Source organism: Cupressus sempervirens, chromosome 3, assembly GCF_028749045.1.
Source record: "Cupressus sempervirens isolate cs-2001-9-10 chromosome 3, ASM2874904v1, whole genome shotgun sequence".
NCBI classification, from domain to species: Eukaryota; Viridiplantae; Streptophyta; class Pinopsida; order Cupressales; family Cupressaceae; genus Cupressus; species Cupressus sempervirens.
The window spans coordinates 174861798-174888689 of NC_143120.1; the positions used below are offsets into that span (position 1 = coordinate 174861798).

General features: G+C 36.6%; 1 protein-coding gene across 4 annotated transcripts in view; it reads left to right on the top strand.

Moving 5' to 3' along the window:
* Positions 1–26892, top strand: part of LOC149565343 (uncharacterized) — a 204844-nt gene that overhangs the window by 76502 nt on the left and 101450 nt on the right. For all 4 annotated transcript variants that reach the window (XM_089818861.1, XM_089818863.1, XM_089818862.1 and 1 more), the window contains exons 4-7: positions 9843–9907; positions 10017–10061; positions 10175–10255; positions 16515–16582. In XM_089818861.1, coding sequence (XP_089674987.1) covers positions 9843–9907; positions 10017–10061; positions 10175–10255; positions 16515–16582 — 259 coding nt within the window. The remainder of the gene's footprint in view (positions 1–9842; positions 9908–10016; positions 10062–10174; positions 10256–16514; positions 16583–26892) is intronic.

The window sequence follows — 26892 nt, forward strand, 5'->3', positions numbered from 1 at the left end:
ATCCTCCTGGTAACCTTGTATGGACCGTAGAACCTTGGTCTTAGTTTCTTTGCTCCACTCTTTTTAAGAGAGGACTATCTATAGGGCTGCAATCATAGATATACCATATCACCAATCTCAAAGCTGCGCTCAACCTTGTATTTATCTGCATAAGTCTTTTGCTGATTCAGTGCCATTACCAGATTATCCTTGAGTGCCTTCCATATATCTTGGCTTTCCTGAATCCAATCTTTTGCTTTAGGTGCCCTACTCTCACCAAAAGCCATCTCCACGGATGAAGGTGCATCATACCTGTACAAGGCTCTAAAAGAACTCATTCCAATGGACATATGGTGTGTGGTATTGTAACAATACTCTCCTAAATGCAACCACCTGATCCAAGCCTGCTGTTGTCCTACCACATAATTACGCAAGTACCCCTCAACCCACTTATTAACAATTTCTTTTTGCCCATCAGTTTGAGGGTGATAACTGGTATTGGGTGTCAACTCAGTACCTGTCAGTCTAAACAACTCCTGCCAAAAAGCACTCATAAACCTGCTATCCCGGTCGCTGACTATGTTCTTAGGTAGCCCATGCAATCTAAAGATCTCCCTGAAAAATAGCTCAACCACCTGTGAAGCCCTGTACTCTGTCGGAATAGCAAAGAAATTTGCATATTTTGTGAGCCGGTCTACCACAACAAAGATGCTGTCTCTCCCTTGTAGGTTGGGTAGGCCTGTGATGAAGTCCATCGAAATGCTCTCCCACTTCTGCTTAGGAATGGGCAAAGGCTGAAGTAACCTAGCTAGATGTGTATGCTCGGACTTATTCTGCTGGCAAGTCACGCACTCCTTCACATGCTTCAACACATCATCCTTGAGGCCTTTCCATGAAAACCTCTCTCTAATATGTCTATAAGTTTTGAAGTAGCCTTGATGGCCTGCTAGAGGTGTATCATGGCAAGATTGTAGTATTTTCTCCTTCAATTTTGATTCCGGTACCAGGTAGATCCTATCCTTGTAGTAAATCACATCATCAACTATCCTGTACCTATCATCCCGAATCAATCCATCCATCAACTCACAAGAAAATGTATTCTTGGAGTACTCCAGTAAGATGGATTTCCAATCTGCCGAAATCTCAGCGAGTGAGCAAGCTGAAGGCCTCCTAGAGAGGGCATTTGCAACAATGTTCTTCTTCCCCTTGACATACTCTATGTCGAAATCATATGCCTGTATCCTGCTAACCCACTTTTGTTGTGTCTCATTCAAGACCTTCCACTCTAAGAAGTATCTGAGACTGTTATGATCTGTCCTCACCACAAATTTTCCCCCAACTAGATACTAATCTGAACTTTGCCAAGGCATGCATAATGGCGAGCATCTCCTTATTATAGATGGAGTATAGTCTCTCAGCTCCCCTTAACTTACGGCTCTCAAAGGCGATAGGGTGTCGATTCTACATCAATACTGCACCAATACCTTCCCCTGAAGCATCACACTCTAAAATGAAAGGCTGCGTGAAATCAGGAAGTGCCAACATTGGACAACTGCTCATCACCTTCTTGAGCTTATCAAAAGCTCGCTGTGCCTCTGTTGTCCAACAAAATGCACCCTTCTTGGTCAAATCTGTCAAAGGTGCCCCCAACTATGAGAACCCCTTAACAAAATGCCTGTAGTAACTGCACAGTCCGAAGAAGCCCCATAGCTCTGTAAGTGACCGTGGTGTGGGCCAATCTAGAATAGCCTGTATTTTCTCTTGGTGCACTTGGACAACTTCTGCACTGATCACGTGTCCCAAATAAAGAATCTCTCTAAGGCCGAACTCACATTTCGAAGCCTTAGCATACAAGAACTGCTCCTCCATGATGGTAAGGATCTCATCAAGCTGCTGCAAGTGTTCTTCCCAAGTTTTACTGTATATGAGCAAATCATCAAAGAATACCAAGAGGAACTTACGCAACTGTTTGTTGAAGATATGATTCATACAAGACTGGAATGTGGCAGGTGCGTTAGTTAATCCAAATGGCATCACCAAGAACTCATAGTGCCCATAGTGGCATCAGAAAGCAGTCTTGTGCACATCTTGTTCCCTCACTCTAATTGATGGTAATTCGATCGAAGATCAATCTTTGAAAAATATACTGCCCCATGTAACTCATCCAATAACTCATCGATCCTGGGTATTGGGTACCTGTTCTTGATTGTTTTCTTATTGAGGGCTTGGTAATCTATACACATTCTCATGGTCCCATCTTTCTTCTTCACCAGAACCACTGAAGAAGCAAAAGGGCTGGAGCTAGGACGAATGTGTCCCATATCAAGCAATTCCTTGATTGCTTTCTCGATCTCATCCTTAAATTTCTGAGGATGGCGATAAGGGGTAGTAATCACTGGCTTGGCCCCTTCTTCCAACTCAATAGTATGCTCGAGCCTCTGTCCGGTGGCCTCCCTAGGGGTATCTCACCAAAAACCTTGTCATGTTTGCCCAATAGCTCCTTGATGTCAATGTGGACTGGCTGTCCTGAATCTGTAGATTCCTTAGGAGTGATCACACACTCTGCTGCCCAAACTATGTCATCATGCTTGAAAATACTCTCCATACGTCTAGTTGAAACAATCTTAGGTGCTTTAGATGCCATACCTCTAAGCACCACTCTATGCCCATCAGCATCTCTGAACTTGAGTTCCACGGTTTGGAAGTTCTGTGAGTACTTCCCTAATGACTGCAACCATTGGACCTGAAGTATGGCATGGATATCACCCAAGTCAACCACATAGAAATCATCTGTAACTGTGTGGTTGCCCATCATAATAGACTACTGTGGAATCCACTGAGTACAAGCTATCTTACACCCATCAGCCACCATCACACCGAATCCCTCAAAATCCTCTAGAGGAATTTGTCGCTTGTTCACCAATGATGCATCAATGAAGTTATGAGTAGCTCCACTATCAATCAATACTGCTATCTGATGACCTTGTAGGACCCCACGAACTTTGAAAGAGTTGAACTTAAGAGCATTGGAGATAGAAGCAATGATCTCATCATGATTTTCCCCTAAGTCACAAGGTTCGAGTTCGAGTTCGAGTTCGACAGCTATGAAGTTCGGATGAAATTCGACAAAGCAAAAAAAAAAAAAAAAAATTCGACATTAAATTCGTCTTATAATGTTAGTATAAAATAAAACTTCAAAGTTATACAATAAAAATATTTTAAAATTATTATAATAAAAATATATTAATAATCATAAATAAACACACAAAACATTAATATATTACTAATAATAAAATATCCATATAATATAAATGTTTCCTAAAAACAATACATAAAATGTTTTGCTTTCATAAAAATTAATTAAAATATCATATAATATAAAAACACCATATATTATTAAAAATGTTGAATGAGATCCTAATAAACACTAGTAAACTTGAAACCTAAAAAATAAAATCAAAACTTTATAAAGATATTCCCTTCCCGACTGTCGCCGACTGAGCAAGTTTGAAAATGGCGGAGCTGCTGTGGGAGATCGCTGGCCAAGGCTGAAACAAAGACGAACAACAACAAAAGATAAATGGAAATTTCAAGAGGCAAAAGATTAACCGTTGCCGTTGAACTGGATAAACAACTGCCAAACTTCAGACAACAACAATTGCCAACGTTTGGACCTTCAGAAATGCTTTTGATTGTTAGACGCAAATTAGATACGTCGACCCTTATGCAAAACGACAAGGTGAATATTGCCGTACGAATTTCTTAACGAATTTTATGATTTTTTTTTCATTTTTTAGGGGTTTGCCGAATTTCGAACCTGAAGCCGAAAATTCGGCGAACCCTGTGACTAAGATTTTCCCCATCTGAACCGTTATTGTCTTCCCTTTGAGGTTCCTCTTCCTCAGAACTGCTCTCATCATCTGATATCACCTCAATTAAGTGAGCCTTGCCTTTCCCTAGGCAACGGTGTCCACTAGACCATTTCTCCTTGCAATGATAGCAAATTCCCTTAAGCCAACACTCCTGTCTATAGGCTTCATCAAAGTTCTCCTTATTACTTTTTTTTGGAATGGTTTCTTCCCCTTATCCTTATGGGATGTGAAAGGCTTGCTAGGAGCCCTAATGCTAGATGTAGAATATTCCATGTCTCCAGTCTTCATGATAGCATCCTGGAGAGAATCTGGTTTGAAGGCCTTAACCCAACCATGAAGAGGCTCTGTCAATCCCTTAATGAAGAGCATAACCAACCGCTATTCTGAAATATCTGTCACCATAACTGCCAACCGTTGGAACTCTGTGATGTAAGCATCCACTGAATTAGTCTGCCTGAGTTGTGCTAACTCCCTAAAGTGGAGTTCAGGATCCTTACGATCAAACCTGTCAATGAGCTTTTGGGTGAATTCCAAATATGAAGTAATGTTGGCATGCCCCAAGGTGACAAGTCCATGGTACCACCATTCATGTGCTTCACCTTCCAAATGGAGTGTGGCGTATTGGATAGCCTCTGTTTCCAACATAGTATTGAGCTGCAAATATGTGTCGAGCTTCTGAACCCAAGCTCTAGATGTACCTTTGTTACTTCCATCAAATGATGGTAAGGTTAGTTTTCCCGCCTTATGCTGCAAGTCTTGATTTTGCACTCTCTGTTGATTGTTTCTTGGTCTATTTCTCAATTTAAGACCACAAAAGTCTACTAGTGACATGGTAGCCTTGAAATCATCACCTAGAGAGTTGTACTCCCTCAAATAATCACCATATCCCTCTTCTCTTACTTGCTGGCCATGATTTGCAGCACCCTGTTCTCTAAAAAATGTAGGCATAAGAGGCCTAGGAGTAGCTTTACTTGTTGTTCTAGCACTGCTTTGAGCTGTGTCATTGTTTTCTTGACCTCCATTGTGTCCATTCTACCCATTAGTCCTGTTATGGTTCCTATCATTTCCATTGTTTCTGTTATCTATGCTGTCCAAGGATAAGTGACAGTTCTTCTCTTCTTCTTGCCATTTCATCTCTCAACTCTTGTTGCCCTCTTGCAAGAGCATAAAGCATTTGCTGGGTATTGCTTTCTTCCATGAGTTCTAAAGGACTTAAGCCCTTTCTCGCCCTGTTATAGAATTTATCCAAAGGATTTATGAATGGAACATTTGGAAACTCTTCACTCATAACCTGTACAGGATGGCAGGAACTTTAGCTTTGATACCATTGTAAAGTGCCTTGACAATGTTTGAAGTTTTATCCTTGTTTTTCTGCCTTAGGAATTTTGTCAAACATTTCCCTTACAGCTTCAGTTTGTTGATGTTTGTTGTTTTGCTATGATTTTTGAATGCCAATGATATTGATGAATACAAATGATTGCAAAATAACTAATTGTAAATCAAAGTGATTTGCAACTTCTTTTTATTATTTTCCAAATGCAAGTACATGAAATTCTGATGTAAAATGTACACCTACAGCCAAGAGGTATTTTCACAAACAATTGGCATGCATCCTATGAATGACTATGCAATGAGACGTTTTTACAAACATTTGACATACAAACTGAACAGCTAAATTAAGTTGATTTCCCTTCAATACTTCAATGTTTACAATGACTGAATACTTTGGTAACAAAAAGACATATATTACTTGTCAAATGTATCCATCTACAATTGCCAAATGTAAATACCAAAAGAACTTGGAATAAGTAGTTGAGATGACATGCTTTTTGGCTTTGCTTTTTTTGGATTTACTTTTTCGGATCTGCTTTTTCGGACTGCTTTTTTGGTTCTTCTTTTTCGCTTTGCTTTTTCGGACTGCTTTTTCGGATTTTCTTTTTCGAACTGCTTTTTTCGGCTTTTCTTTTTTGGATCCGCTGTGAAAACTGAAACCTTTCTCCTTGCCAACTGATGTCAAAAATTAGATGCACGGGCTGAACAAAAATCATTGAATATTATCTCCCAATTAATCACAAATGAATTGGCTGAATACCAATTCCTCCACTCCCAACTGGGGTTGATATCTCACAACCGAAGTTGGCACCTTAGAGTCTTCAAACCCTCAGGCGAGTATGCAAGCACTAAGGCTCTCAGCACAATAGATGAATATGCAACTCAAGATGTGTAAAATGACCCCCCAAAGGCTTCTTATAAAGATTTCACAAGAAACTCCAAGAAGCTTCTAGAGGAATCCAACACTTTATTCTTCTAAGTGACTTTTTGATATTTTATTATGTTAGTCACTTTAATATTAAATCAATTAAATATAAAGTTACTTTTTAATATTTCATTGTTTAGTAACCTTATAAGTAATTAATTTAATATATCTTTTCCCCCTTATTTCTTCCTTTTTAGCCTCCGGGGAAAATAAAGGCTAAAATAAAATAAGTAGCTGGTGCCTGTCAAAAAGGGGACATTACAGAGTTGTATCTCAACTCTTGGCTCTGTTGAAGGTTCCGAGCTTTGTTCCTGTCTTAGCTCTCCTTCATTCTACAAATCACTGTTAGTCTCAAGGAATACTTCATCATTCCTTGGTTTAATAACAACATTATTATCTTAATTGTAATCAACTACTCTTTCTTGTATCCTGAATTTCTCATCAACTCTTACATTTGCACCTTCCATAATAGTCACCAAAGTTGTCTCTTTTATTACTTCCTCTTTATTAACAATCTAGGCTTATTATCATAGTTATTCAAGAATCTTTCCATACTTGCTTTAAATTCTTCAACTTTATCAGAAAGTAAACTCTTTCTAGTTTTTCTTATTCTTTTAGGACATCTAGTTGAAAAATGACCAAATTCTTTACATGTCCAACAAACAAAAATTTTCATTTCTTCTGGGTCTCTTTTCGTAAGTAGATCAATACCTTCCTTTATCTATATTTCTTCTTTGAATTTGGACTTATCTTTGCTTGTGCTTCTATACTTTTGTATACAACAGAAGGATTCTGGATTTGAAAACTCAATGCTTTGTTCTTTACACTAATCTAATAACTCACCAAGAATTTCCACCATCTTGGGACTATCTTTCCTGAATATATTCGCCATGGATCTCCCAAAGTTGTTAAACTTTATCTTCAAGGACTTGATGCTCTGATACTAATTGTTAGAAACAATAGTCCACCAAGATAACTGAGAGGGCGGGGGTGAATTAGTTATCCAATTATCCAAGTATCCAACTTCAGATCCAAGTATCCAACTTTAGATCACACAATAAAACCTCGACAACGAAGTTTCGTTTACCTTTGCTCTACTCTGCTTATCTTCACATTCCACTCTTTGCACTGCTTACAATCATTTGCATTCATCCATACATGGTAAAAGAAAATGTCCTTCCTTTATATTGAATCCATAAAAGAATTCCTTGAGTTTGCTGTTCCACATTCTCAATTAATTATTATAGGACCACATTAAGAACATGTTACACTTAGCGATAACATTAATCTTTCACCTTGCAACTTGAATAACTTTCTGTACACGTAACATTATGATGAGGGAGCTTAGCTACATCATCACCAACATATCTTCTTTACATCTTTAACTCGGCTTCTTAGAATAACAACTCTGCTAAGAGATATAACAAGTTTACCAGAACATGCCTTTGTAAACTCTATCTCAGAACAATCTTCGCTGAAACTTGCATAACTTCTTCCAGACTTAATATCTTATGCTTCTGAGGTTAGCTGTGTATACTAGACACATAGTATAATCTCCCTTTAACTTCATTACCGAAAGTACTCAACGATCTGTCCGTACCAACTTGATCTTTACCGCCGTTCTTTTGTTAGATACCACAGAAAACTACTATGTTGATATCAATGACAAACACAGTCATGGATGTAACATATCATCATGATATTGATCTAATCATGTCTATACAATACTCCCACATAGGAATAACATCAGCATTCGTGCTTCGAACAACTCATTCTAACTAAAATTGAATTTTGGAGTCTTTATTTTTGTAAAAGTTAGATAAATCCTAACTTGTGTTCGAAAAGTTGGTTATTCTAAAATGTTGTCTTAGGTAAGTACCAAGTAGTTATCTAAAGTGGTTGTTTGAGGTAGTTAGGTAGTTACATGAAGTATTTGGGTAGTCATGATAAGTTGTTTCAAGTTGGTTATCAAGAAGAGCCTTTATATACAAGGCCATTTGTAATGTATGGAGAATTTCTTTTGGATCTAAACCATGTATAAAATTACCGTTCAACTTGTATATTTTCAAAAGAATAAAAATAAATCTATTTATTTGTATGTCTTGAATGTGTGCATCAGTCATTATTACTTGCTTCTCGTATGTTACGTTGGTAATTGTTAATGTAATGGTTAAATCTAGTTGTTCTCCTATTTATGTTATTCATATGATGAAATGAATTCACTTCCCAGTATCTTGATGTGAATGTACCGAGATAGTGTATCTTTTTGTATGTCAAGGTCTACTATCCAATCTTTCATTATCAATGCATTTATGCTTAAATCCCTTTGTAATCATTGTCATTTGTGAATCTCAACTAGTATTCATATGTCTATCATTGCGGTTCAAGTTATCTATTTTCTTTAGTTCTATTTTGTCTTCTTTATGTACTTTCAGGTTTAAAGTACACAGAAATACAAATACCCCTATCATATGAGTGAGATGCCCCTTCCAACACAGAGGAAGGTTGCAATATGATAGTGACTGAGCTCCATTCTATCGAACTGTTGGTGCAGTTGTCATTGTTCCTTGGGTGAATAGGGTCAGTCTTGAAGACAATATCACATTGACAAATCTGTTTACTAGTAGACATCAATCACAACTACAACAATCAATGCAAAACCATTTCCCCTTTCTTAGTCATAGGTTGGCATGCTTCCAATATGGACCATTTCTTATTGGCATTGACATAATAGTGATCTGTAAATTTCATGTAGGCTGCAATAGAAAAGATTTTTAAATTTATTTATTTTTGATGTTTTTACTTTGTGTATGTTTGTGGGAGAGATATTATGAAACAAGAAAAAAAGTGAGGTATAAATGTAGAGAAGTAGTTCTCTCATTCTCTTTTCTCTCTTTTTGTTTCTTGTTTAATTTAGTCACGACGGAATTAAGATGAAAGATATAGCATGAAATGCCATATGAAAAGAGAAGAAAAAAGATAGATTCAAAGATTCAAAAAAACACATACCTCTTCAAGTTCAATACTGCAAACGGACCATTGGGCTACACCAAAGTGAGCTTGGGCTGATACAAATTTGTACATGCACCCTTTTATCATCATTTCTGCTCAAATTGTTTTTCTAAAACCTTTTCTTTTTGCTCTCTATGATATCTTTTTCCCTTCGTTGTTGCTTGCAAGTGATGCCATTCTCGGTCATTTTTTTTTCTCAAAATTATTTTGAGGGTTTAGGGCTCTGATTGGTAGGACTTACGAGCCCAATCAGTTTGGATAATCTAGAAGAGAGAAGGACTTTGATAGAAATTCACCAAGACTCGCTGGGAAGTTTGCAAGCTTTCTATGGCCTACCTTACCTCAAACTTTGGGAAGTTCTGTTACTATGCTTGAGATAATTCTAGTATGTTGTTTTTGAACCTCTACAAAATTGCATTTTATATCTCTGCGGCTCAATTATATCTGATTGTTTACCTGAAGTTTTAAGATCATATAGTCACCAAGTTGAAGATGGGAAATTACTCCGAAGTGATAAATATTCTGACTAAAAAGAGCAGGGAGCTTGAATATCTAAACAAGTGTACAACCCTTTTGGGGACAGTATGCATTTGATTAGACACATGTTGAAGTGATCTTTCTTGGTTGTTCACGATGATCTTATTTTTGGTAGTATTTTTGGTGAGCAGTGTAAATGCACATTTTAATAGATTCTCTAACAGTTCAGATTTCATTTTCATCAGGAAATGCAGAAGGCAAGGGATGTATCCGAAAAGATGAAATGCTTCAAGCCTGTTTAGTTCTGAAGGTGGATATGTAATTCAATCAAACTTCTTAAGCAATTCAACAAAATATATTTTTATTTCATAAGGAAGAGATCTCCAGATAATAGTCGATTCCTTGTCATGCTTATACAGGTTCCATTATCCAATGTATCTATTTTAGACCTTCCACAGCTCCAAGTGAGGGTTCAATTTGATAAACTTAAGCACATTACATTTCTGAGTTGCACTGATAAATCCATTTTAGATAATTTATAAAAAATATTTCCCTGAATATTGATGGGAACTGCCAGGATGGTTTTGATAAACGATGGGACCACAATTTACTTGCAGAGATAATTGGACAAGAAGTTGCAAATCATGACATCAAAACTGTAAGTTTAACTCGTCTTCTTTTTAGTATGCTTGGATCAATGGTTTTTGTTTTATTTAAGTTCAGGGATATATCATATTAGTTAAATCACGAATCAACATTGAATGTAACAACTGGTATCCAATAAGCCCAAACTTGTATTGCTTGTGGTTTGACCTTAATTTCTAATTGATAAGAAGGATGATCCTATTTGAAAATGAAAATGAATCTCTGTAGCCGAAGTTAGTTTTTTTGAAATTTCCTTTGCTTGGTATAATCTGTGGATGTTCATTGTTTTCAATGTAGAGAGTGGTTTCCAGCATTTCTTTTATGAATTAAAATATCTTAAATTGCACTAGAGATTAACTTCTGTAGATCATATCTGAAAAGGAAAAGTCCTTGGGCAAAGAGAAGATGGTTCTTGTAGACATTGAAATCCAGTTAGACGTTTAAACATGGCTTTAGAGTATAAGGTGTGCTCTTGTAGCATTTGATTGAGATTATTGACTGTGGCTTATTATTTTATGATTGGAAGCCTATTACTATTTGGTTTCTTTTTCTACAATGAATTTCCCCGAGTAATGCAAGTCAGAATGAAGATCCTAATTTAGTTATACTGGTTACTGTGAATATAATTAAATTTATATCAGATTAGATAGGTTTGATTACAGAATTGTATAACTAATAATCTTCCTCTCCTAGAAATAGCAGTTTCAGATCTGAGAATGAAGGTTTGAATCAATCTCCAACTTTACTGTAAATTCAATATTTAGAAATACTGAATTTTAAGTTCTAATTATTACTGGTAATGGTTGATCTGCTCTTAGAATAGAATATCAACAGATTTCGATATCTATTTGGTAGATCGGTCAAGACATATATGTGTATCTTTATGAGTGGACATATCCATCAATGGACAAGTCTCCACATAGTGGAGATGTTCATTCAGGATAAGTCCCTTAATATGCACCGATTCAGATCTATTAAACAGACCTGATCACTAATCAAGGATCAAATAACAGTTTTTCTTAACAATAATCATGCTTTATGAGATCACCAATCAGGGGGAATATAATCAGTAATATGATTCGATCCCTGCATCTCATTAATACAAAGAACATGAAATGATTATTGTAAGACACTAGTAATCTGCCAGAATAGATTAGATAATATACTTGGGATTATAATAAAATGCAAATGATGCAGATTATCATTCGAATATTTGACCATAGCTATCATACTTTAACATTTCCTCTTTGCTAGGAAAGATAAAGATCTAACCTAGAATATATAAATCACAATAGGCTCATCTATATTGAAAACATATGTCACCTAACTCATGATATCTGAGGATATAATATGCTTAAGAATATCAAGTCACACGACATTCTTCTTATATATATATATCCATGTTATGCTATGCACTTGCAATGTCCCCAATTTTAATAGGATACTTTAAATAATTAACAGTCCCAAAATATAAATAGTATTATTTGAACCTTTAATTATTTAATAAAGGGGTCCAATTTTTATTAATTATTCATAGGTGTTCACTGTGTCAACATTCTTTTGTAAATCCTCGGGAGTTTTCTCCGAAGAGGTATTTATGTGCAGCATGTAAGAAGTTGTTGGTATGTGATTTGGATTATTCTTTTGTACTGTGAATTCCAGTTGGAGTTCAGTATTATTCACCATTTTGGAAGTGGAAGATCTTCCCTACTTGGTTATTCCGATTTCGGTGGGATTCAACCCTCACCCTATTTTGTCTTTGTATTACATTGCTTTAGATCCGACACATCTAGAGCGTCATCTTTATATGCAAATATTATTGGTGAATATCTATGTTCGACATCTTTTCTTGTGTAAGCAGTGTAAGTGCGGAATGCGAAGTTGAGCAGAGCAGAGTAGAAGTGAAGGAAACTTCATTGCCGAGGTTTTGTTGAGTGATTCAAGGTTTGATATTTGGATTTGAGGTTTGTGACTTGGTCTACAAGGTTTGACAGTGATTGGTTCGGTTGACAAAATAAAGGGAAGAAGAACATAACAGTAAACTGCATGTTTGAGCAGTGAGCTCTTCTTGTAGTTGAAAATGCATGTTTGGGCAGTGGGCTCATCTTGCATACATTGTACTACAACTCCTAACAGGGTTGACACAAATTCTAACAGGGATTCAAAGTCTCCTAACAGGGACTCTATGTACTAAATGTTGTAATAGACTCCTAACAGGGTCCATCCTCTAACAAGGAATATTAATATTAGTTCATCATCTTGTGGGCATCACTCCCACCAGGGTTTTCCCTTGGTCAAGGGTTTCCCTAGTTAACATATTTGGTGTAATTGTCTATGTGCATTTTATTATGGTTGCTGTTTACTTTGGTTGAATGGTTAAGTTTTTTCAAAGAAGATAAGTGTATTAATTGTTGGATAACTGATTCACCCCTGCCCTCTTAGTTATCTTGGTGGACTGTTATTTCTAACAATTGGTATTAGAGCTTCAGGTCCTTGAAGATAAAGTTTAACAACTTTGGGAGATCCATGGCAAGCATGTTCAGGAAAGATAGTCTGAATTTCGATGGAACAAATTATGACAGCTGGAATTAAAAGATGAAGACACATTTGTTGTGTATGGGACTGGGATATTGGATCTTGACAAAATCAGCGAAGACAATCATTGCTGAAAAGGATTTGGAAAATTGTACCGAGGATGAAAGAGATCTTTTTATGTGCGACATGAGAGCTAGAGAAGCAATATTGATTGCACTTCTTGAAATTGAGTACAATCAGGAAAAATCACTTGCTACTTCACATTTAACTTGGAAAGTTTTGGAAAATAGTTTTGAAGGTGATGCACATTCTAAAAGGTTGAGGCTACAAAGTTGGATTTGTACATTTCAAGGTGCTAAAATGATGGAAGATGAATCTGTAAGAACATATATAGGCAGTATATCAGAAATTACTATAGGTATTAAATCTCAACAAGGAACCAAAGACGATAATGAGGTTATGTGGAAGATATTGAAGACTCTAACACCGCCATTTAAGTCAGCAATTCAAATCATACAGTATCTTGTACCAAAGATTTCACAAAGGAGTCATTGCTTGGAAGACTTGAAGCAGTTGAGAATGAGCTTAGGCAGTCGAGAGAATTGACCAGAATAGAGATAACTTTCAGTGCCTTGAATATTCGACCTTATTTATCCAATAGCACAAGTGTTAGAGGAGATTTTGCTAGCAACAACAGATTTGAGGACAAAAAGATTGAAGGAGTAGTCCTTCTAGTAAAAAGAGAAAAAGGAGGTAAGAAAATCTTTAAATGTTGGACTTATGATGAATATGGTCATTATGCATCTAAAAGTCCTAAAAGAGAGAAAAAGTATAAAGGAAATTGCAAACCTAGAAGAGATAGAGAGTGTTTGTATGCAAATGAAGAAAATGATTCTGATGAACAAGCATTAAGTGCTAGTGATGATGAAATTTGATTTGTGGCAATTAAAGAAGAAAGTCCAGAGAAAGTAGCTTTGGTGTCATAGGTTGAAAAAAAATCTAATTGGATAATTGACAGTGGTCATACATTATTGATTTGATAGCTTATATAGAACAGTGGTCATACATTATTGATTTGATAGCTTATATAGAACAGTGGTCATACATTATTGATTTGATAGCTTATATAATAGTTCTATTTCCTCGTAGCTACCCCATTTTGTTGAGGATTATAGGGTACAGCAAACTCCCTCTTAATCTTGGCATTAACACAAATTTCCTTAAAGATTTCTAAGGTGCATTCTTTCTCATTGTCTATTCTTAGTGTTTTAATTTTCTTTTTAGAAGAGTTTTCCCTTAGGGCTTTAAACTCTTTGAACCTTTTAAGGATCTCTTTTGACTCTTTGCACTTAAGGAAATAGATCCAGGTCTTTCTAGAGAAGTCATCCAAAAAAATTACATAATATAGGAACCCTCTCGTGGATGGAGTAGACATGGGTCCACATAAGTCAGAGTGGATTATTTCTAATATATTTTTGGTTCTACTCAAACTATTTTGAAAAGTGCCCTTAGTGTTTTCCCCTAAAGCACACCCTTTGCATCTCCCACTATGAGTTTGATTTAGTTTGGGCAGTCCTATTAACAACTTTTCCATGGAGGTTAGGGCGCGATAGTGAATATGTCCTAATCTTCAATGCCAGATCTCATTTGAGTTAGAAGTCTCATGAATAAAGGCTTGTTTTGTCTCAGTGAAAAGTTTGTAAAGGTATCCTTGCCTTATACTTATGGTTTTATCTTTCTTATATGTAGAGTTCTTTGGCCATCCCAAATCCTTTCCATCCATGAAGGTGACTATGTATCTGTTGTCATCTAGGACAGATATGGATACTATATTTCTTTTAATTCCAAGTACAAACAGTACAGTAGTCAGCTGAATAGAGATACCTGATTCCAATTTGATGGTGCAAGTTCTTGCCACTTTTACTAGATGTGTAGAGTCATCTCCAATAGTTCATCAGTTTCTTCCACCATAGAGTGTAGGTGTTCTCTGAATCCTGTGATGTGCCTTGGTGATCACTATCAATCACCCATTTGTTAAATTTGTTTGATACATGATTTGATAGTGCAGAGTAGAAGACAAACTTCCTAGAGTCATCTGTTGTATTTGTTTTTTCAACCTTAGCAAATGATGAACCATTTCCATAAAAATTTCTTTTTTCTTTTGAAATTCTTCCTCTCACGTTTCTTATGGGAGTTTGTGGTTTAGACATGAATATTCTCATCTATAGGATTTGTTTGTTTACTTTTGACATCTGTCTAGCTTCTTGTAGGCAGTGAGATCTTGGCCGATCAAATTTTGGAAGTTTTGGTCTTGCACTTATTCCTTGAACAGATGACTCCCATGAATTGGGTAGCCCACCTAAAGCTATTCAACTCTTTGCTATCAATTTCATATCTAACAGTTGACAGTTGATCCTTCAACTTAATTATTCTCATGAAATATGCATTGATGGATTCTCCTTTGTTCATGCTTAAGTGATTAATTTGCCTCTTTAGTGCAAGGGTCCTACCAGTGTTATTTATTTCAACTGTGCTCTCAAGGGATTTGAACATAAGGTATGCAGTCTCCTGTTTTTCCAGTATAGGTACTATGTGATACCTAACTGCATCTACTATTAATTTCATGGCTTTTTTCGTTATTCTCAATTCATTTAGATTTTTCTGGTTCATGCTTAAGTTCTGTTTTCTTGTCTTTCACAAATGAATCAAATTCATTCTCTTTTAGTATCATCATAATTCTTAACTTCCATGATGTGAAGTTGTTTGCACCTTCAAGATGATCCTCAAATCTGATCATGTTTGACATTTTGAAGAATGGAATGTGACTGCAATATCAAGTTGAGTAATCTGATATCTCAAATTTAATTTGGATCTTCCTTAACAAGGCTCTGATACCATGTAAATGTAATTAAATTTATACCATATTAGATAGGTTTGATTACAGAATTGTATTATTAATTCTCTTCCTCTCCTAGGATTAGCAGTTTCAGATCTGAGCATGAAGGTTTGATTAAATCTCCAACTTTATTGTATATATAATATTTAGAAATACTGAATATTAAATTCTGATTATTACTGGTAATGGTCGATCTGCTCTTAGGATAGAATATTGATAGATTTCAATATTTATTTGGTAGATTGGTCAAGTCACATATATATATATATATATATATATATATCTTTTTGAGTGGACATGTCCATGAATGGACAAGTCTCAACACAGTGGAGACATGTCTATTCAGGATAAGTCCCTTAATATGCACCAATTCAGATCTATTAAACAAATGCGATCGCTAATCAAGGATTAAATTAACAGTTTTCCTCAACAACAATCATACTTTAAGAGATTGCCGACCAGGGGGATTATAATCAGTCTTAATGTGATTCGATCCCTGCTTCTCATTAATTCAAAGAACATGAAATGATTATCGTAAGACACTAGTAATCTGCCAGAACAGATTAGATAATATACTCGGGATTTTAATAGTATGCAAATGATTTCTATTATCATTCGAATATCTGACCATAGCTATCATACTTTAGCTATTATGAATGCTTGCCTTTGAGTTCAAGTGGAAATTTTGTCTGTATGAAATTAAAACTTTATGTAGCATGTCTGCCACCTAACTTCTTATGTGTATTCCTCTTTTGAAAACATGGAAGTATTGATACTCTTTTAGGATGAGAGAAACAATATTAATCTCTTATATTCTTTTTTAATTTCTACGTGATGCCAGATAATCACATTTGATGACTATGGGATTTCAGGTCATCCTCAGCATCGTGCTGTGCATGTTGGTGTATGGTAAGTGCACAATTTTAAATACAAGAAGATACTTTTACGTGTTTTTCTATTTATGTTTTTTGGTTGATGACTGTGATGATTATTAGTATTACAATGATTGGGGGTTAATAAACATTCCTCTATTAATATAAACATCATTTTCATTATTCCCATTTTTTATCGCATTGCTAAAATGGCATATACCACATTTTTTCTCACCACATGTTCTGCTATCATATACCACACTTTTTCCCACCACTCTTTCTATCATGTGCAACTTTTAGCCACATAACTCTAGTCTTCTTTGCTGATCCCTTTTGGATTTTTTCCTCTGTTGTGATTCTTGATTAGAGAAGCTCAAAGACCATACATAAAGCCCAAAAGCTAGACGGCAGGCTAGCAACCATGTGTCTTTGAGAGATTCATCTATGGTGGTGCTTTGTTGGAACAAAAGCCTCATCCTTATTGTCAGCAAGTCCCATTCACTAATATTTTCAACTATTGGCATGGTGGTTTCTTAAGTTGGTATTAGTCCCATGTAAAAATTTGGTTTCACTAGCTTAAAAACATTAATGCTATTCTTGTTATTAATGTGTACGGCAATCAATTTTATCTTCAAGCAATCACAATGACCATGAACAAGCCTTGTGCAATAGGCACATTTAGCCTTTTCTTTACACATTACTAATTGAAGAAGAGGTCTCCTAGGTTGCTTTTATAGCAATAGGTTTAGATCATTTTTGTACTTGTTATGACTTTTTCTATTTCTTAGAGTTGTTTGATCGTTTATGTTCTTTTCTATCATGGTGATGCAGGGGTATCCAAGGGTGTAGAGCAATCATGTAGTACCCAAAAAAATATTGTTTTTTAATTTTTTGTTAAGGCTAGGTGAATAACTATCAATGCAAGATATACTATAGATCTCCAATTACTTTTGAAAGTGTTTAAGAGGACATAGAGGGTTGAAATTATTTAATATTTGTGGTAAAGTAATGAGACTTTGACTTGGAAAGTATGACTTGGGACTTCATGGAAAATTTTATTGAAGATTCGACAATGTGAAAAAGTCAAGAAATTTAGAGATTTTGAAGGATTTAAAACTTCTTTCATGCACCCTTTTTTAAATAAACCTTAAAGAGACAATAACATCATTAAATAGAAGCTAATTTATTACATACGCAGGTACACATAAACCATAGGAGCATAAACACAAATTGCAGTTGAAGGAAATAGCACACTTAGATATATGAATATACAAATTTCTATTATTGTTGCTTGACTTGGAAAGTATGACTTGGTCTTGGACTTGGACTTGGGACTCGATGGAAAAATTTACTGAAGATTCAACAAAGTGAAAAAACCAAGAAATTTAGAGATTTTGAAGGATTTAAAACTTCTTTCATGCACCCTTAGCTAATTTATTACATACGCAGGTACACATAAATCATAGGAGCATAAACACAAATTGCAGCTGAAGGAAATAGCACACTTAGATATATGAATATACAAATTTCTTTTATTGTTGCTTGCTTACTTTCATCTTGATGATGGATAAAGTAGTGTGATTTGAAACGTTGATGCAAAATCATAAACATTGTTGAATCCAGAAATTTTTTAAGCTAATATTCATGGATTGTAGAAATCTAATGATTTTATTTGGTACCCTTCATGGGAGGGGATTGTGCTACAAATCCAAGTAGCTGCCGATCAAACCAATGAAGAAGTTTGTAAATAAGATAGGATAAATTTATTAATGTCCAATGAAAGACCACAAAGTGTCAAAGGGATTGCTAAACACAACAAGAAGGGGACCAACCTGCAGTAGGGACACCAAATAGTGTTGAAGAAGAGACAAGGAAAAAAAAAGCAGAGAGAAAGAATTGAAGGAAAGACATAACCCTCCCAAACCCAAATCCACTAAAGGTTTCGAACAATAGTGAAGAATTGCCGAATTGAAGGGTAATCAATAGGGACTTGTGCCACCTCAAAGAGATTTTGGGAGAGAACGACTATAGTAGATAGGAAACTATCTTGGGCCTTACGGATTTGGAAGAAGGGGTGGTGCTAAGTGGCTACTTGGTATTGCACATTGCATGAATACTTGAAGAAGGAAGTAATAAGTTGACAAGGTAGCGGCATCATGGGATGACGGTGCTAGTGTGTGTGATCCCAAAGCCTAAGAGCTTTCTAATAGAGGGAAAGGCACCTCTGGTCCGTATATCTCAAGATTCTGGAGAGGGGTCACATCTCCTTGAAGAGGCAATAGAACCTCCCTCTGATTGTTGGAAATGTAATAACAAATAGGTGACTTGGAGGGGGGGGTGGGGGGGGGGGGGGGGTGGGTGAATTTGGAACTATTTAAACTTTTCACTTAGAATACTTTTGTTTTATTTCATTAGATTATCTACTCTATTGCATGAGCATAAAGTAATAAAGAAATCAACACCATGAACACTTTGACACAATATTTGGTAACCTACAAACCCTCCAAGGAGGAAGTAAAATTGGGGTGGGGATGACACCTGCAATGCTTCACTAATGCAGTAATAAAGTTGGCTTGTCAGGGCTTACAATTGGTCACTTCTGGTGATCTACTCTGTTAGGAGTATGAAGGACTATTAGGTCCACCTTGTGAAAGGATTTTACAATACAATGAAGTATGTACTCTGTCAAGAGTTTTACAAAGGATTGCTAGATCCACTTGGTTAGAGGATTTGATTGATGCACCTGTTAGAGTGAATCAGTAGGTTGATCTTTTCCTTGCAACTCCATTTGCTGATATAGATTCTTTGAATAATATGATCACGTGGTTTGTGATGGATGAATCTCTGCTTTTCCCTTTATACTACAAGGTAGGCTGCTAATGAAACTGCTCTTTCATATTCCTTATTCGCTTACAACATCTTCACATATTTCACATCTCACATCTTAGACAAACTAATTTGCTTTCCTTATATATCTATCAAACAATATCTTCATTCCAAGTCGGCTTTAAACAAGAGATAACTTCACAAAAACCAAATTATACCTTCAAGTCAACTAAATGCTGATGCTTGGGCCACACTGTGCACTTTGGTGTTATGTTGATGCTTAGGCAAATGTTGATGCTTGGGCAACATTGTGCACTTTGGTGTTATGCTGATGCTCAGGCAATACAGTGAGCTCGGGTGATACTTTGGCACTCGGGTAACACTGGATGCTCAGGTAATACTATGGCACTTGGGTGACATTGAAGCATACTGACTTGAACTGGAAGCTCAGTTCATACAAAGAACTCGGTGAGAACTGTAAACTCGGTTCACACTGAGAACTTGGCTCACACTGGTAACACTGATAACTCGGTTTATATTGTGAACTTGGTTCATATAGAAGAGCTCGGTTTACATTGGATATGCTCAATCTGCTCGAGCTACATTGAAACATGCTGTCTGATGGAAAGCTCGGTTGCAGTATTAATCGATCTTCCTAGATGACTTAAGTGTTTTGTCACTAATTGACAATTTGTCTTGCCATAGGGTCAACATTGATCTCATAGCTTAGAGGAGTAGGCAATATTTCGAAAATGGTGCACCCATCTTTTGTTGTAGTCACTTATCACCTTTGGAGTTACAACACAACAAATTTTTCTTCGAGCTAGGTTGTTTATTCTTTGAGTTGTAATTGAATGTACTAGATGTAATCCCTGCCTGGAGATCCTTGGAACAAGGATTCAATACAAGCCTATATATATATTTACAAGTATGAATGCACATGACAACGTCATACAGGGATCACAAAGATCGCAATGGAAGACTTAACCACAATCCTGGCAACCAATGAATCTCCAAACGCCACTACCAAATTGATACACACAAACTCAAAAATGAAAACCAAAGATGACATCAGAACACAGAATCTCCGATTTGTCAAAAACATGGAACCACAAGCAATCCTAAAAGGGTACTCAAAAGTCCAAGTTGCATTCCCTGAAGAACAACAGAGAGGCCCCTTGTTTTTTGTGCGAGATAATAGCAATTGACAGTTGTGTGAGAAAGTACATTGAGCCACGCGAGGAAACACCATCTCGTGTGAGGACATGCTTGGCCTAATAGCCAAAACACCTAAACTGGTGTGGGGTTTTGCGCAAGGATTCATCAAGTTGCATGAGGAAACCCAGCACACCACACGAACATTTGCATTCTCGCACAAGAAATTATAATTTCGCGTGAGGATACAAATCAGCAAGACAAAAATCATAAAGGTAAAAAAGATAGAAAATAAATTCTCTCCACATTGGGGAGTACTGGATCCTCATAGATCGAGGAACGAACACTTGAGTGCATAAACAACAAGATGCCATGAAACAAGAAAGAGGAACATCTATCCATCTAAACTATAGTAGTAAAAGAACGTACTGAAAACAACATTGTAGTGTACAAAAATAACATCGCAATGTACAGAAATAACATCGCAATAACTAAACAACCAAACTAAGTACACGGTTCCTCCTAACCATTAATAGCATCATAAGACCATTGTTGATTCTAGCCATCCCCTCTGCGTAACATCCCAAACTACTGACCAAATCATCGGTGCTATCTTATGAGGACGTCACAACTAAAATGTGCTACAACATAAGAATAAGGAAATCTAACATGCTAAAAGTAAAGCATTAGATAATCCAATAAATTAACCACATCATCTATCATATGCCAAACATCATACGAATAGGAAATTTAACATGCTAAACCAATAAGCAATAGATACACCAACGAAGCAATTCACATCATCTAATCATATGCTAAGCATCATAATATAAGAATGTGTAAATAAACTAGCATCACCTAAACATGATATCCAAGCATTCTAATGAAAGCATAAATCACAAGAAAGCATACTCCGGAACCCAAAGCATCAAATGAAACCATCCAGCAACAGTTGCACTAGAATAAAAGACCATCTCTGTACATCGGTCCCCACTAGTGGTATAGGTAGCTACGCCTCCCAACCACGTAGAACCCGTAGGTCCACTCCTGCCGTGTTGATGGAGATAATGATCCAACCACAAACACACATAAAACAAACATCCATGGCTAACACTCACGGTAGATAGTATGATGACTAAAATCAAGAACAAAGACAATGCATAAACTACAAGTCCTGGTCAAGCACTCGATGGGCTACTAAGTAGGGGCTGACATCATGGAGAGTCGCTTGGCATCGACAAGCCCAAGCTCGGATCTTGTGTTTCAACTCCTCAATGAAGGGCCTTACACATATATTTTATTATCTGAGGTTTTATTATCACTCACTCACTTTATTTAGTTATCACTTATTTAAAACTTCCTTTACCAACCCTATTAGACAAGGTCACCAAGCTACGAGATAGAAGCCCCTTCCATATGCTACCCTACCCTACTCATGCTCATCCAACGATGAGTGTCCGTAGGCATGCAAATTCCCAACCCAACCAATGATCATAACTTCCGGAAGTACCATAGAAGATCAGGTCTCGCAAGTAACCCGACAAATGTACGTGCACGTACTTGTGTGTGGCGCACCACCACCACAAAGATCATAACACAAGGACTAGATGAGACTACAAGCAAAATATAACTCAATCGAAAACAACTTGGGAGGATGGATTCTCCATGAATCCCCAAAAAACAATAAAACCATACATCATGAAATCACTCAACTAGCCTCAATCCGAGAGTATGGATTCTACACGAATCCCAATGATGAAACAAGACTAAACATCATGAACTCACTCAATTGACCTCAATCCAAGAGTATGGATTCTACGCGAATGCTAGTGTCCACGAAACAAGAACAAAGGTCCAAAAGAACCCATAACAATAGGTATAAAATCACTCAACCGAACATGACGTCGAGAGTATGGATGCGACACACATCCCAATGCAAACATAAAAATGAAACAATGGCCTGATTGACATCCTACGGATAATCCAAGTCCACGACCAACATTATGCCAAGAAAACCCAAGAAAACCGGGTGGCATGCAAATTGAGGCAGAAAACCTCAAAACTCAAAAACTTCAAAATTAAAATCCATTTGGTCTTAGGGCACAAAAGCTACAAATATCAAATGAAATCTGGATTTGGAGTCCGTATGCAAAAACGGCCAGCAAAACGGTGCAAAACCCCAAACCCTTAACTTGGAAAATAGGGAAATGCTCATACCCACCCCCAATTGGGCAGAGCTAGCATATAGAAACAGAGGGGAACACTAGTTCTCAGCCTCCTAACAAACAACTACCAAAAACAGAAGCAAAAACGGAGCCGAAACAATAAAACAACAAAGCCCTACCTCATAGCCAAAAGGGCAAAACAGGAATTTGAACCATCAAATAAAAATCTCACAGAAGTAGCTGAAAATCGCAGCAATCCAAGGTCTCCCTGAGCTGGATCCAAAGAGACCAACCTTGTGACGATCCCATGCCCGTAGCTCCCACAACGAACAAAATAGTAAATCCTCATGGAGAGGATTTTGAGTTTTGCTCTCCAACTTTCTAATTCAAAAGTGAGAAATGAGGAATTAAATTCCTTTTTTGATACTTATTCACTTTTCGATTGAACAATCAATTAGGGCAATTAACCAACTAACCTAGTTAAACCTTGAATCAACCCAAATGAAAATAGGCTATATCTAAAAATAGGAATTCATCTATGGCAAAGATGCCATAAATTAAAAATAAAAGTAAAATTAAAATAAAGCCTGAAAACCCAAAAATCACAAAATTTCCTTAACAACCTTCACGACAATGTGAACCTCTAAATGCACAGATATGCTCAGTGGTCTAATCACATTATGCAAATGAGTTCGGATTTAATAATCACCGAAAGGATTAATTAAACAATTAAAATAAGTAAACGTCAACCATACAGGGACGACATTGGTAAAATATGAATAGTTGAATCACTAACTCCATGTGCCACTGCTAGGGATATAAATCCTGCACACTAAACAACAAGATCAAGTGCAATTGCATATAATAACATAGTCGAAGCAATAAATGTATTAAATGACTAATTTAACGATTTATTCAATTATACTGAAATAGTCCATTTACATCACTCACGTTTGCATATAGCATAATGAAGCAAGAAGTAGTAAATAACCATAGCATTAAATCCATCACATAACATAATCAAAGATATGTCCAAATACCGGATAACCAGATATCATCATAAAACACACAGTCATTTCAAAATGTCATCATCATGCAATATGATCAATTGAACAACATAGTAATCTAACATCTATGATACTGAAATCAAAGTATAACATCTGACCCTCAGGTCATCTCAAATGTAAAACATCACATGAGTAACAATATCTCTCGGATCAAAATATTACAAGGCAAATATCCACAACACATAACCAATGATTCCAACACAGACAATTCATTTCTATTTATTTAAGCATTTAATAATGGTAGTTTACACAACGTTAAAAAGGCACTTAAAACGCATAAGCGAACACAGTCATAAACATGAGTTACCATTGCTACAGGAACCTAGTCTAGTGTAGCATGATAATAGGACACAGTGCAATCTTTGCACACATCTCAGGGTAATCACGAAACAACATTATGATACCACATCGATTCTGGTAACCACTGGCACAAACCTCAGTGAACCATAAATCACATCATAATCTCATAAATCAGCCATAAACATAAACAAAGTAACTGATACAGTAACATAAATCCAATCACCTCAAGGGTGTAGACCACTCATGGTCCCAAGCACGATCCAACATAATGAAAGATCAACAAGGTTGCATCCATTAGGATGACTTACAAAAGTCAAATGGGAGAGACACTACACTAGATAAGCCTTACCTATAGTTTGCTGCTTGCTTGTGATTGAACCTCTAGATATGCCTAGATACCTCTCTTTTTAGAGTGGTGAGTCATCAATCCTTCTCTATTATAAGGTAAATGGATAAATTTTGTGTATTGCTGGGCAAACATTACAAGAATTTGCCCTTGTCTTTTTTGAGCTCCCTTTCTCTCGTGGATTTTTGCCCCTTCGATTCACCTTCAACTTGATCACCTCTCTCAACCCAAGCTCGACCCTTCTCAAGTCGCAACCCCCAACTTGACCTCAATAGTGCCTAGTTGTTTGGCCATTTGGATGACCCCCCTAGATCCTCCCTCTCTATGTAGGTTTTCATCACAACTGAACGAATGTTACAACAAAGTAGTTTCATACATAAAAATAGTAATCAAGTTTCGCTTGCATTTACTAGAGAAAATGGAGGTTGCAACGTCTCTCCTCAGCAGCCACCTAGTTCCAACGTCTCCCAAGGATTGCTAGGTATATGTGAGATTTCTCCCTCCCCTCAAGGTCTTTTGATCATTTCTGATTACAGTAATTTCTGTAATAATCTTTTACCTTCACCTGATCCTTCTTGAGCAACCCCCTTTGTGGTTCTTATGGAAAGCTCTCCTTATGTGCATGCTATACCTTCCTCTTTTCACACATCTATTGATATGACAACTCCTCTTAATGTGTTTCACAAGATTGCTGTCAACCCACCTAGTTTCAGTCCTTTGGCAACTATTAGAATCCTCCCTCTTTGTGCCATATGCCATCTTTGTCCTTCCAATCATCCAACCAATCGTCCCCCCTTTTTCTTTAAGTATCAGTCCCTCTACCCATAGCCATTTTTTCTTCTCTTTATTTGTATCCACATCTTTCTCCTCCATCTATTGATGACTAGTAAAGTCAACTAGTCAAATTGTTGGATATCTGCTTGGATCCTTTTGCTTTCAATATCCTCAAAAGATGCCTAAGTTTTTCTTTGACTCCATGCTCCATCCCACAACAAACTTTCCTTATTGAGATAAAGAATTCTATCTGTTCTTCCTTCTAACATTGTCAATGAGGTTGACAAGATTGCCCTATCGCTCTGAGGCATGCCAAGCCCCTTGGACATAACTTCTTTAAAGCTAAGAGCCTCACTTTCAACAAATTGGTGAGTAATTGTTGACTGAAACCTTTGATAAACTTTCTTTAAAATGTTGAGAGACAATGAAAACTCCTAACATTACTAATTGTTTTAGGAGTGGACCATGATAGGATTGCACTCACTTTAGCTGGATCCATTATCCAAGTACCTTTGGAAATCAAGTGCTCTTCATACAACTTTCTCAAAACCATATCAAGGTGCTTCAAATGTTTTTCTTTTGTTTAGCTAAAGATCAAGATATCATCTAAATACACAATTACAAACTTCCCAAAGAAATCTTTAAGTACTTCATTCATCAGTCTTATGAATGTGCTACAGGCATTTGATAAACCAAAGGGCATTACCTTCCACTCATACTCATCACCTACTCTAATCCTTATTTGGTGATAACGACTCGAGTTCCATTTTTGAAAAATATTTTGCTCCTAAACAATCAAGTAAATCTTCTATTATGAGACCTAAATCAAGCAACTCCTTAACCTACCTTGCCACCTCTTCATTTTCTTCTTGTGGTGTCATTTCTAGGCCGGTTTGTTAGGCAGTGTAGCCCCTGGTATGAAACAAATACAATGACTGATATCTCTTATAGAGGATACGCTCTTCGGCATTCCATCTGCAATTATGCCTTCATATTTGTCAACTATCTCATTTACGTCATTAGGAACATTCAACTTCTCATTCCCTGAGTTTTCATCAACAGTAGGCTCTTCTTTTTGGCTTCGTACTGGTATGGCAGCAAACAGGGTCCATCCTTGATCATCTTGATGAACTCCTTGCCTTCCATTAACATGATCTTTGTTTCCCTTTCTTTCTGCTCTCCACCATTATCAAGTAGGGGTACTAACTTAATCACCTTTCCATTCTTGGTAATAGAATAAGTGTTCTTATGACCATCATGATGAACCCTCAAATCATATTGTCATGACCTTCCAAAAAGAAGATGGCACACATCCATAGCAATAATGTCACATAACATCTTGTCTTTATAAGAACCAATTTGAAACTCCACCCAAGATTGATTTTCTGCTATGGTCTTATGCCCCTTAGCTAGCCATGAAACTTTGTATGAAAAAGGGTAAGGGAGTCTCCTAAGTTCCAATTTCTCTACCATCTCCAAAGAAACAAAGTTTTCAGTTTTAGAGTCTGTAATTACCTCCATACCTTACCTCATGAGTTGCATGTGGTTCTGAAAACAATCCTCCTTTGTGGTGGTTTGTTACGGTAGGTATCTTAAATAGTGTCATCATCAAGGCTTCTCACCTCTCTAGTAATCCATATGAATCAGGAGAATTCGCACCTTCGCAATCAATGCCTTGTACCATATGTGTTCTCCTTTCAACATGTGAACTTGA